The sequence below is a fragment of the Chiloscyllium punctatum genome, chromosome 4 (assembly GCF_047496795.1).
Source record: "Chiloscyllium punctatum isolate Juve2018m chromosome 4, sChiPun1.3, whole genome shotgun sequence".
NCBI classification, from domain to species: domain Eukaryota; kingdom Metazoa; phylum Chordata; class Chondrichthyes; order Orectolobiformes; family Hemiscylliidae; genus Chiloscyllium; species Chiloscyllium punctatum.
The window spans coordinates 34,625,860-34,645,725 of NC_092742.1; the positions used below are offsets into that span (position 1 = coordinate 34,625,860).

A 19,866-nucleotide genomic window follows, 5' to 3' on the forward strand; every position below is an offset into this window, starting at 1 on the left:
CTTTAGAAGATCGAGAGGTGATCTCAGTGAAACAAACATTAGCTGGTTCTTATGTGGCTGGATAGGATAAATGCTAAGAGAATGTTTCCCCTCATAGGAAAACATAGGACCAAAGGCCATAAGTAATGGGGTGCTGACTTAAGGGAGAATTTCTTGAGGGTTGAGTGCCTTTGGAACTCCTTGCCACAGAGGACTGTAGGGATCACAGTCCTTGTGTATATTTAAGGCTGAGATGAACACATTCTTTCTCACTATTGAAGGGTTACAGGGAAAAGGCAGAAAAGTGGACATGAGGTGAGGAATGTTAAATTAGCCATGATCGTATAAAATGGGAGGGGGCTGCTGAAAGGCCTACTCCTGTCTTTATTTATGGTCTCAAATGGGTCTTCAATTTACAAAATAAATATCATCATGCAAATACAGACATTCTTGAGAATCCCCATTTGAAAACCAATTTTTTTAGCCACCAAGTTACATGTTAATTCTTTACACACATGATATTTGTCTGCCATATAATTTTTAAAATAATAAACTCAAGAATCTGGTGTTTAATCACAAAGTAAATGGGTGATCTAAGGAATGTAATGAGAAATCACCAATGTATTTCACATGTAGGAATGAGCTCCATCTAGATTGGGGCTACCTCCAGTGGGATTTTAACAGCTGTTATTCTACCAAGGGTTATTGTTAACTTCAACTAGTTACTTTGAGTGTACAGATATATTCTGCAGGAAAGCAAGAGCAAGAAGATGGAGCAAGCTATTGAAGAAAAGTTGTGGTGTCTCAGAATGGGATCTAAAAGTTTCCTTTCATTCCATGGTCAAACTCAAAATTACAGGAACAATATATAGATTCCTTGAAGTAGAAGGGCAAGAGTCCTTTGTATTGTTTGATAGCTATAACAAGGGAGAAACACCAAGTTTATGCTGAGTATGACAAATGTCCAAAAACTATTGAGGTTTTGGGAAGTGGATTCATAATTTCTAGATTGTCAGATTATGGTGAATAGCTTACATTAGAGGAATTTTAAATGAGTAAAATTGGAGACAAACCTTATTTTTAATACCAGCAAAGTTTCAGCATCAAATAGTGTTGTAGAAGTGTATAAATTGTGAAGAGATTTGCAGAAGTATGTACTTAGTGACAAGCTAAGGAAGTAATTTCTATCCGATTTGGGACATGAGCTGACTAACTTTCAGCTCTCTTTTCTCGTCCGCACCAACTACAACAGGTTGTCCACCTTACAATTTGGTGTTTAAACATGAAATTGAGCTTGCTTAAGTCTGATGTCAATTGAAAGGAACAATGTAAGGAATCGGGCATGAAAACCAGAAATAGTATATCTTTGGAGTTGTGAAGAGACTAGATGCATTCACCTATCTAGTGAAGATTAGAGAGACTGTAGATCATGGTGATAATTTAAGAGGAAATCTGGCTTTAGGCGAGCAGGAGAAACCTACAACCCAAATCCTTCCAAAAACCCAAAATGAATTTCATTAAAGTGGAAATGAAAAAGAAACTGGAACTTTGCAGATATTAGAATAAAATGAGTTAGGGTCTTTGATTAAGACACTCATCAATGCTGGTGTACCTCAGTGGTAAGTTGTGGTAGCTGATAAAAATGTATATTGTTGGTCATATTAGAGACCAAGCCTACTGAATTAAAGTTCACACAACACCAGGTTATAGTGCAACAGGTTTATTTGGAAGCACTAGCTTTCGGACCACTGCTCCTTCGTCAGGTGGATGTGCAGTATAAGAGCATAAGACACAGAATTTATAGCAAAACTTTACAGTGTGCTGTAACTGAAGTTATATATTGAAAAATACCTGGATTGTTTAAGTCTCTTGTCTTTTAGTATGGACATGTTGGTTTCAGTTCTTGTATAATCAGCACCTGTAGTGCATATACTTTGATGCAAGGAGTATAGTGAGTAAGGCAGATAAACTCAGGGCTTGGATTGGTGCCTGGGAGTATGCTGTTATTGCGATCACAGACTTGGTTAAAGGAAGGGCATGATTGGCAGCTAAATCTTCAAGGATATAGATGCTTCAGACAGGACAGAGAGGGAAGTAAAAGTAAGGGAGGAGTTGCATTGCTGGTCAGGGATGATATCACGGCTGTGCTAAAGAAGGAAAACTATGGAGAGCTTGAGTAGTGAGGCATTAGGAGTAGAGCTGAGAAATAAGAAAGGTGCAGTTACATTGTTGGGGCTGTATTATAGGCTTCCCAACAGTGAGTGTGAGGTAGAAGAATAAATAGGTAAAGATGTAGAGGCAACAGGGTGGTGATGATGGGACATTTTCCCAACGTTGACTGGGATACACTTACTGTTAAGAGGTCTGGAAGGGGCAGAATTTGTAAGAAGCATCTAGGAGAGTTTTCTAGAGGAGTATGGCGATAGTCCAATGAGGGAAGGGGCCATATTGGACCTAGTGTTGGGGAATAAGCCAGGCCAGGTGATAGAAGTGCAGTGGGGGATTTCTTTGGGAATAGTGACCAAAATTCTGTAAGTTTTAGAATACTTGTAGACAAAGACAAGAGTGGTCCTAAGGGAAGAGTACTAAACTGGGCCAAGGCCAATTTTTAAAATTCTGCAGAAGCTGGGAAATCTGGATTGGGGGCAGCTATTTGAAGGGAAGTCCAGATTTGATATGTGGGAGGCTTTCAAAGATAGGTTAAAGATGCAGGATAGGCATGTGCCTTTGAAAACAAGGGATAAGAATAGCAAGATTTGTGAACTGTGGTTGACAGGAGAAATCGTGTGATTCGCCAAGAGGAAAAGGGAAGCATAGACTAAGGTCCAGGCAGCTCAGAACAGAACAGACCTTCGAGAAATATAGGGAGAGTAGGACCAATCTTAAGCAAGGAATCAAGCAGGCTAAAGGGGGCCATGAAATAATTTTAGCGAGCAGAATCCCAAGGCCTTTTATTCATATATAAAAAGAAGCAAGAGGATAACTAGAGAAAGGATTGGTCTAATAAAGGATATGGAAGGTTGTGTCGAACCTGAGAAAAATTGAGAGATTCTCAATGATTACTTTGCATCACTGTTCACTGAGGAACGGGACATGATGAATGTTGAGATTAGAAATAGAAGTTTGTTTACTCTGGATCACCTTGACATAAGGAGGAAAGATGTGTTGGGTAGGCTAAGGTGGTCAAATCCCCAGGTACGGATAGGATCTATCCCAGGTTGCTGAGGGAGGCGAGAGACTAAATAGCTGGGGCCCTGACAGATACCTTTTGTAGCATTCTTAAACATAGGTGAAGTGCTGGAGGACTGGAGAGTTGCTAATGTTGTCCCCCTATACAAGAAGGGTAGTAGGGATATCCCAGGTAACTACAGACCAGTGAGCCTGACGTCAGTGGTGGGAAAGTTGCTGGGGAAGGTACTGAGGTATAAAATTTATTTATATTTGGAAAAAAATGGGCTTATCAGTGATAGGCAATATGGTTTTATGCAGGGGGAGATTGTGCCTAACCAACTTGAGTTCTTTGAGGAAGTGACCCCACGACATTACACCCACACATGCACTTCCACACACCCTCTCACTCTGACTTCTGCCCCTTTACACACTTTCAGACACTCAACCCTCTGCCACTCCCCCTCCCTCAGTTTGTGGGGTGAATTTGTACTTGCAGAATTGCATTTTATTTTGTTCAAAAACTGCATGAATCTATGTAAGATTCTGTAAATCTGTTTTTTAGATTAGAATCAGTCTGAAAGTTGTGGCACAGTCTCTTAAGGGTACCTCTCACCTTCAATGCATTATCTAGACCGACATGTCACAATTGTTAAAGTTCACTTGAGAACATAGTTTTAAAAAAGTTCTGCGATTTACACATGAAAGAACTGAAACCAACACGTTCTTTCTAAAAGATGGGACACTTAAACAATCCAGGTCTTTTTCGGTACATAATTTGTTACATCACCCTAAACTTTTGCTATTAATTGTGAATTATGATCTTATACTCCACAACCACCCGATGAAGGGCCAACGCTTGGAAAGCTAGTGCTTCCAATTCAACCTGGTGTTGTGCTAATTTTAACTCTATATACCCCAGTACAACACCGGCATCTCCACATCAAGCTGACTGAAGGTATGGTAATTCTTAATAGGTCACTATTGCCTCCCTACTCTTATATTTTAAGCATGATTTTAATGAGGATTTATTAGGGTGGTATCAGGTTCAGGGGCTTCGATTGATTAAAGTTGCTGAGCTAGTTCTCCATAAAGTAGAAGATTATAGGGAGAGTTGATAAATGTTCAAAATAAGGAGTTTTAGAGTGATAAGGAAAAGCTTCTGCTAGCAAAAGGGTGAGTAATGGAAGATAGATTTATGAACTTACAAAAACAGGGAGAAGGGTGAGAAATTTCACACAGCAAGTTATGATCTGAAATACACTAAAGCTTCTACTGATATTTCCTAGAATCCCTACAGTGTGGAAACAGGCCATTTGGCCCAGCAAGTCCACACCGACCCTCTGAAGAGTATCTCATCCAGACCCATTCCCCTACCCTAATACTCGACATTTCCCCTGACGAATGCACCTAGCATATACATCCCTGCACACGGGCAATTTAGCCTGACCCAATTCCCCTAACTTTTACACATCTTTGGACTCTGGGAGGAAACCCACACAGTCGACTGAGGCTGGAATTGAACCTGGGTCCCGGTGCTAACCACTGAGCCTCCTGTCACCCATGAATGCTGCCTCTGAAGAGAAAACGACTGGTGAAGACAAATGTAAGTCTCTTGCAGTTAGAATCCAGTGAATTCATAATTGATGAAAAAAAAGGCAAACTAGTTGAACAAATATTTTGGATCTGTCTTCACTAAGGAGGACACAGATAGATAGTTTTCAGGAAATGCTAGGGGACAGAGTCAAGCATGAAGGAGGAACTGAAAGAAACTAGTCAGGAAATGGTACTGGGAAAATTGGGAATAAAACCTAATAAGTCCCGAGGGCCTGATGCTCTGCATCCTAGAGTATTTAAGGAAGTAGCACTGGAATTGGAAGATTCATTGGTAATCACTTTCCAGTAGACTCTGGAAGAGTTCCAATGGACCGGAGGGCAGCTAATGTAACTGTTTTAAAAAGAAAATAAAAGAGGGAGAGGAGAAATAGTGAATTATATGCCGGTTAGCCTGATATCAGTGGTGGGGAAAATGCTGGAGTCAATCATTCAAGGATGTAATAACTGAGCATTTAGAAAGTCATGCTTGACAAATCTTCTGGAATTTTTTGAGAATGTGACCAGTAGAATAGACTATGGTAAATCAGTAGATGTTGTGTAAGTGGACTTTCAAAAGGCTTTTGACAAGGTCCCAAACAAGACGTGAGTAGACAAAATTCAAGTTGATGATATCAGAGGTAATATATTGACGTGGATTTAAAAAAAACTGGTTGGCAGACAGGAAGCAGAGAGTTACAATAAATGAGTCCTTTTCAGAGGGGCAGGCAGTGGTGAGTGTGATGCTGCAGGATTCAGTGCTGGGACCCCAGCTATTCACAACATACATTAATGATTTGGACGAAGGAATTGAATGCCATATCTCCAAATTTGCAGATGACACGAAGCTGGTTGGCAGTGTATGCTGTGAGGCTGAGTGGGCAAGTACTTGGCAAATGCAATGTTTTCCAGTTCAGTCACAACAGGAAGGCAGATTATCTGAATGGTGGCAGTTTAGGAAAAGGTAAGGTGCAACAAGACCAGAGTGCCATGGTACTCGCTGAAGGTTGGCATTAAAGTGCAGCAGGCAAGTGAGGAAAGCTAATGGCTTCATAGCAAGAGGATTTGAGTATCAGACGAAGGATGTCTTGCTGCAGTTATACAGGCCACATCTTGAATGCTGTGTGCAGTTTTGGTCTCCTAGTCTGAGGAAGGACATTCTTGCTATTATTAAGGGAGTCCAGCAAAGGTTCAATAGACTGATTCCCAGGATGACAGGTCTGACGTGAGGAAAGACTAGATTGACAAGACCTGTATTTGCTGGAATTTAGAAGAACAAGGGGGAAATCTCAAACATAAAATCCTGATGGGAAAGACAGGCGAGATGTAACAATTTTCCTAACATTGGGAAATTCCAGAATAAGGGATAAGACATTTAGGATCACTGAATTGTGAACCTGTGGAATTCTCTACCACAGGAAGCTTTTGGGGCCACTTCAATAGATATATTCAAGAGAAGCTGAATGGGGAGAGGGTGGGAATGGGACACAGATTCAGTGTGATCATGCAAAGGTGGTGCCAGCTCCAAGAGCCAAATGGCCTACTCCTGAACCTGTTTTCTATGTCTCTAAAGAACAGTGACATTGCTGTGGGGATAAATTTGTAGGTGAGTACAATTTTTGGGTATGAGATTTCTCTCAAAACAGATTGCTTCTCAAAGCTGCTGAGAATGTTCGTCAGAAGCTGAACACCAGATATATTTGAGTCACTCAGCACACTTAGGGCACATGTTTCAGTTGAGGTGCCCATAATTATGCAATCATGGAGAGGTAAGGTAAATCACTTAGCTAAGTGCTAGTGGAATTATAGAATCGCAGCAGTGCAGGTAGAGGCCATTCAGCCCATAGACCCTCCAAACCTCCTCCCCCAATTCTGAATTGGCTACTAGAAAAAATAAAATAAGGATTACACAATCTAAGGAGTGAGCCTGGTCCACATATAATGTTTATTGATGTAATAAAACAATACAGTTAGTGTTAGATCCAACCACAAACAGTAAAAGATGACTGAGCATACGGTACATTTGCACGAGCAAAAGTGAGACTATGAAACCCTTTCAGTCAAGAACTGATTTGGGGCTGGGAATGGTAAGTTGGAAGAAGTCAAGAAAGGAAAATAACATACAGTATAATCTACCTGATACTTTAATTGGGATTTGTAAGTGACAGGGTGCTTCAGATTCAAGACAGAACGGGTAACCAAACAAACTAGTCTTTTTCTAACACAATGCTATTTCAGTTACATTTACACTGGATATTACTACCTACACATTGCAGAATAAGCAGCAACATTTATACTTAATGTATTGCTATGGTATTGTATGAACTTGTACAACTATAGTCAGATTTACCTGTGCTGACAATCAAGAGACTAATTATCAATAAAATGTTAAACAGCACAATAAAGATATTGTCCACATTCAATATTTCCAACCATCAGCTACATGACAGGAAGTCAGTCCTCATAGCTGACTAACACAAGCTGTTCTAGATTTTAAAAATGAAAGTTAAAGTGAATATTTGTGTATGCATTCCACACTTAACATGATTTTTACTAAATAACTAAAAAAATCATTGTAGCTTTATCCTCTTAAAAACTAGATTTATAACTGCAAAACATACTGCATAAAGGACTGCTGGTACTTCTTAAGAAAATATATTTTGTGCAATTGTGGCTACAATTAACAGCTGGCAAAGCAACAATGCTTGTCAGGCAAGTATCCTAAAGTAAGTGAAATATCTAAGCATCATAGACAATCTTGCCCATTCAAGTTTAAAGAATGGCCACAATTCGGACTAGAAAAAAGGTGCTACGTTCCCTTTTAAGATTTGCTCAACATCTTTGATTGAAAACCATTATAAATTAGACACTTACGTAAAATGTTATCAATGCTCTTTAAAATAGACCACAAACTCATTTACATATGATGTGTCACTCATATAATCGATCTTCCAAATGCCATCCTAGGCTTGTCCATGTGCCTAAAATATCATCATTATACTTGATGCTTTTATAGAATTACAGACCTAGACCAATACTGCAAATAAACAGCCGGTCATGGATGGGGTCAGTGGTGGAGTACTGCTAACAGAAAAACTTCAGTACTGTAGCCAGGCTTCTATAACAATCAGATTTAGAAAATATAAATAACTGCTTTGGGTGATGGGGGCTTCACCATTGTCTGTTATTTTGTTCAGCCCTGTGAACTTAGTTGATTTGATCCAATGCTCTGAGAACTTCTTCACCCTGAAGCAAGGTTCTGTTGCCTTGGATAGGTGCATTCACTTCACAGTCGTAATTGGTGAGTGTTGGCAAGCTACTGCTCTCTGCTGAGTGAGTGAGAAGCCTTGACACTATATCTGAAAGTAAAAGACGACCAGAAATAAATACTCAATCAAAAATACTGAAGGCAAATTAGATACTTAGATAGTTACTAATTGAAAAACAATATTCTTAACTGCCTTATTTGCTTTATTCAATTTAACATAGCAGAACGCAGTGATTAGATTCAGCAACTTGGTTAGAGTAACAAGATTTCTGAATTCCTAGAACTAGCACTTAAATATAGTGACAAAAATAATTTCTTAATGTCTTAAATTCAATTAATTTTCCTTGCAGGACATTTTCCACATTAGAGAAAGGTGGCTGTGCAACCTATTTTCAAATTGCAATGATCAACAGATGATTTGATTAAATGTCCAGTCAACCTTTCAAACAAGAGATTACAGTCACACAGCATGGAATCAGACCCTTCGGTCCAAGGTGTCTGCTGTAACCAGATACCATAGATTCCCTACAGTGTGGAAACAGGCCATTTGGCCCAACAAGTCCACACCAACCCTCAGTATCCCACCCATACTCATTCCCCTAACCTATGCACCTAACCCACATATCCATGAATACTATGGGCAATTTAGCATAGCCAATTCACTTAACCTGCACATCTTTGGACTGTGGGAGGAAACCCACACTGACACAGGGAGAACATACAAACTCCACACAGTCAGCAGAGGTTGGAATTGAACTCGGGTCCCTGGCGCTGTGAGACAGCAGTGCATATGGAGCCACTGTGCATATATCCTAAACTGATCTAGTCCCATCCCCCAGCATTTGGCTCAAATCCCTCTAAAACGTCCTCTTCACATAGTTACGTAGATGACTTTTAAATGCCCTCTTTTGTTCTGGAGTGTAAAACTGGTATCATAAGTTGAATTTTACATTTTATTTGGGAGGGACAAATGAGTTAAAATCATTTTTAATTCCGTTAATACAAGCTTCAAAGAGCAGGAGACATTTACTTTGACTTTAGTAAAACCTTTATTAAATTAGTTTGCTGTACAGACCCTTATCAAAAAGTTAGATCACATGGGAATTAGGGTGAGCTTGCCAATCGGATGCAAAATTGGTTTGATGGTAGGAGACAGAAGGTGGTGGTGGAGGTTTGGACTGGAGGCCTGTGACCAGTAGTTGGTATTGGATCCACTTTTGTCATGTTATAAAATGATTTGGAAGAGAATATCGGAAGCAGTTAGTAAGTTTGCATTTGACACCAAAATTGTTGGCATAATGGTCAGTGAAGGTTAAGTATGATTACAAAGAGATTACAAACTGAGCAAATGAGTGGCAGGTGGAGTTTAATTTGGGTAAATGCAAGGTATTGCATTTTGGTAAAATGAACAATTTGTACAATTAATGGAAGGACCCTGGGGAGTGTCATAGAACAGATGTAGTGGTTCAGGGACTTTTTTTTTTAAGCTGGGGCATAGGAGTTGAGGGGTGACCTTCGTAGGTGGTTTATAAAATCATGAGGGGTATAGATAAGGTGAATAGCAAAGATCTGTTCCCTAATGGGGGGGGGGGAAATATATGTAAGGTGCGAGCAGAAAGATTTAAGGATGAGAGGTTTTTTTTAGTGGTTAGTGTGTGGAATGAACTGTCAGAAGAAGAATGGATACAGGATGAGTTTTCCAAATGGCTTTTAAATTGTGTAAGTACATGAAAAGGAAAGGTTTGGAGGGAGTCAGTTAAAATGCAGGTAGGTAGGAGTGGTTTAGTTTGGGATCACAGTTGGTATGGCCTAGTTGGACTGAATGGTTTGTTTCATGCTGACTACAAACAAGACTGTTGGAAAGTCTCTCTTTTTTCACCCTACCCCAGTATTGCAGAACAAAATACAGAGGGGGTAAAAGAAAAAAAAAATCAAACTTGCCAGTTGGTACCAACACTAGTGTCTTCTGTTCACTGTTACTATCTTCCAATCCCTTTGCACGTTTCCATGTTTGTGATGTACTCACTGGAGGGTCAGTGTCACTTTGGAATAATAATCCCTGTTCAAAAGAAAAATTAAACAGTTCAACTGGAATCCAGTAATCAGCAAAATAAAAACTGTTGGTATAATAATAGATTAAATATTTACATTGTTAGGTGGCTCATATCTTTCAAGTATTGAAAACACCTCTTGACAATTATATAACCTTATGGATCTACAGACCATCATTAAATAGAATCCCTACAGAGTCCCATTTGTAGTGTAGAAACAGGCCATTCAGCCCAAGTCCACAACTCAGAGCATCCCACCCAGTCACCTCCCCCTCCCCTCCCCCAAAATAAACACACACAACCAGTAACCCTGTGTTCCCCATGACTAATCCACCTTACTTATCACATCCCTGGACACTGAAAAAGGCTTATGATGATCCTTAATTCTTCACTGAAGTTCAAATTCTATATTAACATTTGGTGAGGTTATTTTCCAGTTTGCACATTTAATTCACACCATTTGCAATTTACAACAAGACCAATTTGGAAGCTTTATAAAAATGGACACCATTTTGGAAATTAATCTCAAACTGAAAATTGAGACATAGTCAATCATTACAAGGCTTTTCCTATAGGACTGGTGATTTACAAATATTAATGATCAAATATTGGCATTTCAGTAATCCTGGTCATCTGTGCAGATTGATGTACACACAAAACCAGATGCAAAATGCAGTGCAACTTCATTCGTATCCTTATGGCAACCTCACTTGAATTTATAGCAAATATTAAAAAATGAATTAGTTATTTTGTACCTTAGTTAGGGCTCTTACAGAAATGCTTAGCAATTGCAATTGTGTGGTCATGCAGATATGAATTTAATTTTTGAAAAATCTGTTTGGGTATGTGGTATCACTAGCTAGGTCACCATTTATTGGTTTCCTAATTGTCCAGAAGGTAGTTTAGAGTCAACTGTATTGCAGTAGTTCTGGAGTCACAATGGAAGATTCCTTTCCCTAAAGGACATCAGTGAACCAGATGTGTTTTATGACAAACAGCAGTGATTACATGGCTACCATTAGGCTAGTGTTTTATTCCTAGATTGTTACTGATTCAAATTTTGTTTTTTTAAAAAACTAATGACAGGAACAATGATTGATTGAGAGTAAGTAATAAACATAAATGTTAAAGACAATTTGAAGTAGCTATTACAATTCTTTGAAATGCAAACTCCTTGTTACTGAATTATTACAAATTATTGCAAGCACACATCTTAAAACTTCACAACACGCGTTCTATATTTAACTCAAAATAAAGCCTCACCATTGCATATTTTGTTAGAAACCTTGATCAGAGCATCACATAGCTGATTAGTTGTTTTCCAACGTTGCAAAAGACTGGAAATAAATTTTTTTAGAATGCTGAGATTCAACCATATAAATGTGTAAAAACCTGAACTGTACTGGAAGTGTTCTTTTAAAAAAGTATTAGGACAGAGTCTCATCAGGATTTCACTTGAGGTCAACGCAAAAACAACAGAACGACTTGGTAGTTAAATCATAGCTCATTTGCCCCTGCACATTCACTAGTGCCAAAAACAGTAATTTAATGTTTTGTTTCCAATTATCACAGAATACACAACAGTAAAAGTTCACTGTTGTTCAAGAGAGAAAAGTGGTTGAGAGTCTGAGGGAGCTTGTAGGATGGAGAGTATTTTTGGTGGGGTAACACAATGGTAAGTGCTTAGGCTCTAATTGTTCATGGAGATCAGAGTCCAGATTAGAGTAGTGCTGGAAAATCACAGCAGGTCAGGCAGCATCCAAGGAGTAGTAAAATAGACATTTCGGGCAAAGGCCCTTCACCCAAAATGTCTATTTTCCTGCTCCTCAGATGCTGCCTGACCTTCTGTGCTTTTTCAGCACCACTAACATTGACCCTAGCTATTCATGGTGTGTATATAAATGTGACCTGAATGAGGGCACAAAATGCAATATTTGCAAATTAGCTGACAGCACATAATATAGGCAGGATTGGGAGGTGAGGATGACGCAAGGAAGGTTCAAGATGATTTTGACAAGTTGTGTGGGCAAACATTTAGCAGATATATGACAGTATTAGCTAAATGTAAAGCTACACACTTCAGTGTGAAAATCATAAATCTTATTTAAATAGTGATATGTTGAAGTACAAAGGGATGTCTGTTTACTTATACATCAGAGAAAGCCGACAGGCAGGTGCAGCAAGCACCTTGGAAAGAAGTGGCCTCATGGTATTCTCACCAGCCTAATCTTGGGACCCGGGTTTGAAACCTGCCGTGGGAGATGATAGAATTTGAATTTGTTAAAACTCTGGAGTTAAGAGCCTAACGATGACCACAAAACCTTTGTAGATTGTTGGAAAAACCCATCTGGTTCACTAAATGCCTTTTAGGGAAGGACGGTGCCATCCTTACCTCATCTGGTATGGGACTCCAGACCCACAGCAATATGGCTGGCTCTTAACTGCCCTTAGTTAGGGCTAGACAATAAATGTTGACCGAAGTTAGAAACACACTCATTTCATGAGTGAATAGAAAAATCAAGAAATAGACACATTCAATTTTAAAGCATTAATGAGTATGGGAGAAATATGGTATTGAGATAGAGCAGCTGTACTGACCTGAAGAACTGAATGGAAAAACACAAAACCTGAACTGCACGAGTTTTCCAGTTTCATGATGTCTATCTTCCAGCTAATAGACAAATATAATTGCCTAATTCCAGCAGATATTTAGGTACAGTTTTATAACTGATGCTAATACAAACAAAATAATTGTGATCTTTCTGCAGTTGCTGCTTATGTAGAAAGATTATTTATTAACTTCTATTGCTTGTGTTTCAGTTTTAGCCCATTTTAATGACATGAGGATTGTGCAATTTCCATAAGGTTTTATACACTAAGGAATTTTTGATCAGTATTTTAGTTGGGCTCTACTGTACAAGGAGTTCTTCACAATTTCCTTTACACAAAATGTCAATTGTTATGTTTGTCTGAGAGCATGTCCTACAGTTTTTAGAAAGTACTCAAACAACCTGCATTACGGGAACAGCAAAATTTGCCCACAAGCTGCCACTGCAAAAGTACATCTTCAATGATGCTTCAAACAAATCCCAAAAAGATATTATGGGGGCACTGCTTGATATTCTGGCAGCAGAGTTAGCCACTGTTAAGATCCCACAAGACTGGAGTGTACCAAGTATTGTGCCCTTATTCACGGAGGACTGCAAAAAAACACCTGGAAACTGTAGACCAGTAAGCCTAACATCTGTGTAGGTAAGTTACTTGAGAAGGTTCTGAAAAAGATATACATGCATTTGGAAAGACAGGGTTTGATTAGGAGTAGTCAGCATGGCTTTTGTTTGAGACATCATGCCTCACAAGTTTATTAGAGTTCTTTGATGAAGCGACCAGAAATGTCGATGAGGGCAGGGTGGTAGATGTAGTCTACATGAATTTCAGTAAGACATTTGGTAAGATTCCACCATGGTAGGCTGTTCTGGAAGGTTAGAGCACATGGAATCCAAAGGAAGCTAGGAAATTGGATACAAAATTGGCTTGTGGTAGGAAGCAGAGGGTAATAGTGGAAGGATGCTTGTTGGACTGGAAGCCTGTGACTAGTTTGGTGCCTCAGGAGTCGCTGCTGGGTCCATTGCAGTTTGCTATCTGTATGAATAATTTGGACAAGAATGTACAAGGCATGATCAGTAAGTTTGCAGATGATACTAAAATGGGCAGTGAGGAAGGTCATTCGAAATTGCAGCAGGGTCTTGATCAACTGGGGAAGTGGGCTGCGAAATGGCTTATGGAGTTTGAGGTTGTGCATTTTGTAAAATCAAATCAATGTAGGAGTTTCATGGTGAACGGTAGGGTCTTAAGAAGTCTAGTAAAACAGAGGGGCCTTGGAGTTCAAATTCACAATTCTCTGAAAATGGAGTCACAGGTAGTCAGGGCAGTGAAGGAGGCTTTTGGCCACTGGCCTTCAATCAAAGCACTGAGTATATAAGTTTTAAAGTTATGCTGCAGTTCTACAGGACATTAGTGAGGTTGCACTTAGAGTAGCGTGTTCACTTTTGGTCACCTTTCGGAAGGATATTATTAAACTGGAAAGAGTGCAGAAGAAATGTACAAGGATGTTGCCAGGACTCAAGGGACTTAGTTACAGGAATTAGAGCATAGGAGAGATCTTCTAGAAGTGTATAAGATCATGAGAGGCATGGATAGGGTGAATGTATTCAGTCTCCCAAGATTGGGGAAATGGAGGACTAAAGGGCATTAGTTTTGGCAGATGGAGTACAACGTGGAAAAGAGAGACTATTTTCTGAATGGGGAGAAAATTTAAAGTCAAGTACAATGAGACTTGGAGTTCTGTCCAGGATTCTCAAGGTCAACTTGCAGGTTGAGTCAGTAGTTAAGAAGGCAAATGCAATGATGCCATTTATTTTGCGAGGACTTGAATATAAAAACAGTGATGTACCTCTGAGGCTCTGGTCAGACCCCATTTGGAGTAGTGTGCGCAGTTTTGGGCCAGGTCATAGAGTATATTAAAGCCTGCGATAGATAGGTTCTTGAGTATTCAGGGGATCAAGGGTTACAGGAAGAAACTGGGAAAATGGGGTTGAGAAACCACGATTGGTGGAGCAGACTCAATTGGCTGACTGGCCTTAATTTGTGCTTCTATGTCTTATGGTTTAAGGTTGGAGGGGAAAGAATAGATGGGAACCTGAGGGGCAACCAGAGAACCACAGGGTGGTAGACATATGGAATGAGCTGATAGCGGAAGTGATTAAGGTAGGTACATTAACATTTAAAAGGAATTTGAATAAATACATGAATAGGAAAGGTTTAGAAGGATACAGGCCAAGTGCAGGAAAATGGGGTTATAGTGTGGATGGACATTTTAGGCAGCATGCACCAATTTGGATTGATGTGCCTGTCTCTATGCTGTAGGACTCTGACTGGTGACGTGAGGAAGAAACCTATAGAAATTAAAGCTCACCATCTCCTGTTTTTGCCTTCAACAGAATCACAGATCTCCAGCAGAGAAAAAGGCCCTTTGGCCCATCTAGTCTGTGTCTGCCAAAAACAACCACTGACTATTCTGATTTCATTTTCCAGCACTTGGCCTGTATCCTTGTATGCCGTGGCATCACAACTGTAACATTTCTTACATGCAATGAAGGTTTCTGCCTCACAGGCAGATTCCCAATGTTTGAGAATGGAATAGTATAGATTAAATGGGCTTCAGATTGATTTCACAGGTTAGTACAACATTGATTCCGAAGGCCCTGTACCACACTCTAATGTTCTGTGTAAACATCCTGCTCCTTATATTGAAATTTGTGAGTTCTGGTAACTGATCCCTCACCAAGATGAAAAGTTATTTCCTTCGATACCATTGATAATTCTATACATCTCAATCATGACCCCCTCCTGCCCCTAGTTCCTTCACAATTAGAACATGCTGTAGCCTAGGCAACATCCTGCTAAAACAAAAACTCTGCACCCTCTCCAGTGCAATCTCATCCTTATACTGTGGATGTACATAATATTCTAGCTGTGGCCTAACCAAATCAATGTGCACATTTTAAGATTGCCCTGTTTTAAGTCATTCTTGTCTAATACATTTTAAATAGAACTGGCATTCACTTGTAGCTTTGTGGATTGTTGTAGAGAAGTCAGCCAGAGCATTTCAGGCCCTTCAGCCCACCAGGTTTATGCCGACCAATAAACTACACTAATCCCATTTACCTACGTTTGGTCCATAGCCTACTTTGCCCAGCATTTTAAGTACTATCCAGCAAGAGCCTATGCAGCCTCTCCTCCTGAGATTTTTGATCCCAGGCAAAGCCTTTCCTGACGAAGGAGCAGTGCTATGAAAGCTTGTGATTTCAAACCTGTTGGACTATAACCTGGTGCCCTATGACTTCTGACTTTATCAGGATTAAACTCCATCTGCCATTGGTCTATCCAATTTACCAGCTAACCAATAATCAGACAGCAGCCCAAGACCATCCTCACCACTATCAACAACACCCCTCCCTTTCATTTCATCTGCAAACTTACAAATTAAAGTTTCTAAATTCACTTCAAGTCCAAACACTGACTCCTGTCATTGACCAGTGGTCAAAGGTCTTCAATTTCCAAAACAACCCTCCTCTATCACCCCGTGCCTCCTATTTGTCAGCCAACTTTAGATGCAGTTTGCCAACTTGCCTTGGATTCCATGGGCTCTTAACCTTTAAGACCAGACTTCAATGTGGGGTGTTGTTAGAGGCCCTCCGGAAGTCCATGTGAGCCACATCAACTGTACTAAGTTCATCAATATATTTAGTCACCTTTTCAAATGACTCAACTAAATTAATAAGACCGGATCGCCTGCTAACAAATGTGCATTGCTTTTCCAAGTATTTATTGATTGTGTCCTTCAGAATTCTTTTCAATAAATTTTCCTACCACAAACATCAGAATAACTAGCCTGTAATTGCCTGGCCTATCCCTGCTGTCCCTCTTGAACAAAGAAACCACATTGTCTATCCTCCAGTCATCTGGCTCTTCACTTATGGCCAGTGAAGTAGAAAATCTGCCAGGGTCTCAGCAATCCCTGCCCTTGCCTCCCATTATCAGTCTGGGATACATTTCATAAAACCCTGGGGCTTTATGCAGCTATATGCCCAGTAAAATATCTAATGCCTCCTCATCAGTCTTAACCATCCCAACTGACAAGTCAGCTAAAAGTCTTTCTCCTCTGTGAATATAGAGAAGTATTAACTTAAGGTACCAACCATGTCCACTGGCTCCGTGCACAGGTTGCTCTTTGGTGTCGAATAGGTCCCACTCTTTTCCCAGTAATCCTCCTATTCTTAATATAAGAAATTACAAAAAGCCCTTGGTCCCATCTGCAAAGAAATGGCCCCTTTTTGCCCTCCTAATTTCTTTAAGCAACCCTTTACACACTAAACATTTGACAGCCTCCCCTAGTTTACTTTAATGCTCCAGACATATGGTTCCTTCTTTGTTCACAAAACTCTATCTCTTGACATCCAGGATTCCCGGACTGTCTGCCATTGCCCTTCACTGAATTCTCACTACACTACTTTTTTTCAAAAAAAAACGTGTAGCTTAGTCTAAATTTGTAAAGTGTAAGTAGCTGCTCCCAGCCTATTGATATTGAAATTGGCCTTCCCTCAGTTTTGATACTTTTGCACTACCTTTGCAGATTGGTGTCTCACACTCCCGCCTATTCCCCTCTAATTTTCTTAGCGACTGCAAAGGTCTGTGTGCAACAGTGACCTCTGGAATCAGAAGTCAATGTTTTAATTGGCATGCTGACACAAATCATGTGCGCAGCCCAGATGGATGTTGCTCCCAACCTCTGATCGCTGTTGAAACTCATTAACTCTCTAGCTTGAGGCTTACTTCTTTGATCTTGCATCTCAAATCTACTCTTCTTCATTGTTCGCTTTCTGCGTATCTGCTTGAAAGGTGGTAGGAGGGTCAGGGAGAATACAGTGGCAAGGGGTGAAATGAGGTGAGCAGAAGAGTTAACATACTTCTTAAAATGTACTCATTTAATACAAAATACTTAGGCTTACAGGGTATAACATTTAGTTTTTGATGGCAAATCATAATAAAATTAAACTAAAGCTCCAAATTAGCTGCAGGGGGAAAATCTGAATCAAAGTTGTTCCATTTAAATTATACACTACACAGGTATGCAATTACCCAATTAAGCAAGGAATTATTGTCCTGCATTCAATTCAACAGTATTTTCTACATTCGGTTGGGGCTACACAGTGGCATCAACTCAGTCACTGAAAAACTTAGTTGAAGGTAGGCTACTCAGCTCAGACTGCTCCACCATTCAGTTATGACTGATTTGACTGTGGTCTGAACTCCTTTCCTGCCTATGCCCTTGTAACCGTTGACTTTTTCATTGAATTGAAACAGAATTGTGATTTTTGACCAATGATCCAGCCTTCACTCCTCTTTGGATAGAGAATTCCACAAAGTAACAATGAAGAGAAAAAAATCCTTTTCTCAGTATTAAACGGATATCTGTCACTTTAAATTGTTTCCAACTCTAGACTCTCTCACAAGGAAAGCATTTTCTTAACATCCACTTTGTCAAATTCCTCAGAACTTCTACATCTTTCAATAAACTTCCCTGCCCATATTTACACAAGCATGGTTATTGAGTAACACTGCATTTTCACAAATGGTTTTACCTCCCAAAAACTACTTGCTCCATATGCTGCAGTGAGATACATAATTTTTTAAATTGCCCATGACAAAGTTGCTAATACTTACAATTCCAACTGCTTGGAAAAGGGAGGCTGCGTTTTCCAGCTTGCGTTTCCTTGGTGAGTTGTGCAAAATCAGTAATTGCGGGCTCGGCTCTTCACTTGGAGCTTCTCCTATTGCAGATCTTCAAGAAATCAAAATAGTGTAATCATATTAACACAAATCCCTCCAACATTCATACTTTAACAAAAAAAGCTGCATATTGGAGCACACTACATTTACTTTGATTACACGGTGCTAGAATCCAGGCAAGGCAAAGCACACAGCTTATTACCAAATCAGTCAGCTTCACTTTTACCCAGGGAAATAGTTATATTTTAAAGGGCTCATTCCCACTGAGGACTGAAATGAGATTTAACTTCATTCATAAGACCCTCAAAATTTATTCCACAGTGGTAAAGACTACAGTGGAGCACCAGGGTGACTGATCTTTAGAGGAATCTTGATTATCCGAATGAGATGGACGGGCATTATTTCGTTCGGATAATCGATTCACAGAGTTTTCTATGAAGGAGATGAGGCAGCTGCACACCGCGCGCGAGTCCCTGTCCCCCACCCACTCCCATCCCATCTCCGGGGCAGCCAGATTAGACACCAACAAGACTACTGCTACTGCAGTTGGGACATTAGTCTCCAAATAGTACATGTACACACACACACACTTTTTACTGCAACTCTTTGACAGGTTCTGCCATTGCCCTGTACGGGACAATGTTGGAGCGATTATCAGGCAAGGTGGGGGGGGGGGTTAGAGTACACCCCTGTGTAGAACTCCATGGAGTGTTGGGTGTGGGGGTGGTCACTCATTTGGAGACAGTGCCTGGACTGTTCTCAGCAGCACTTCAGTAAGCAGATTTTGTTTTTAATCACTGTAAACAAAAGATGCAATCAGTATTGCAAACACGTCTCAAAATGTTTTTATCAGGACGTCGAGATCTCCTTCGGATGATCCGATATTCGGATAATTGATACTTGATTAATGGAGGTTCCTCTGTATTTGGGTATAATTAACAAAACAAAAGGGAGCACCCATGATGAACTAAAGCTGGGGAAAGCATCAAATACAAGGAAATGCCATAACTCTGCAAAGGTGAATGGCAGGTCAGATGATTGATCAGAGACAAAGAATTGCAGCCAACTGGGAAGTTAGCTAGGAATGAAAAAAATGGATAGCATGATTTTGTACAGGTACATGAAAAAGGAAAAAAGTTTACAATGTTGGTTCTCCAGAAAATGAGGTGCCAACAGTAGATACAATGATGGATGAAATGAACAAATATTTTGGCTCAGCCTTCACACCAGAAAAGACAAAATTCCAGTAATAGCCATAAAATCAGGAATGTAAGGGAGAGAAGAACTGAATAGATTTTACCCCTCTGGTTTTAAAAGATGTTTCCACAAGGGTATTAGGTGCATTGATCATTTTTCAAAATTCCCTTGATGCAGAAAAAGTTTTTTTTGTACTGGAAAACCACAAACATAACCCCTCTAATCAAGAGGGAGCAAAGCCCAGAAATGACAGGTCAA

At 39.9% G+C, this 19,866-nt stretch overlaps 1 protein-coding gene and 1 long non-coding RNA gene across 8 annotated transcripts in view; one reads left to right on the top strand and one right to left on the bottom strand.

The window, feature by feature from the left end:
- LOC140476178 (uncharacterized) overlaps positions 1 to 19,866 on the top strand; it is a 54,881-nt gene that overhangs the window by 22,160 nt on the left and 12,855 nt on the right. The gene's annotated exons all lie outside the window — the stretch shown is intronic.
- The window catches only part of LOC140476177 (hypoxia-inducible factor 1-alpha-like), a 62,628-nt gene continuing 49,428 nt past the window's right edge, over positions 6,667 to 19,866 (bottom strand). For all 6 annotated transcript variants that reach the window (XM_072568356.1, XM_072568355.1, XM_072568358.1 and 3 more), the window contains 3 exons: positions 18,346 to 18,463; positions 9,950 to 10,067; positions 6,667 to 8,099 (listed from right to left, as the gene is read on the bottom strand). In XM_072568356.1, coding sequence (XP_072424457.1) covers positions 7,948 to 8,099; positions 9,950 to 10,067; positions 18,346 to 18,463 — 388 coding nt within the window. In that variant the 3' untranslated portion in view covers positions 6,667 to 7,947. The remainder of the gene's footprint in view (positions 8,100 to 9,949; positions 10,068 to 18,345; positions 18,464 to 19,866) is intronic.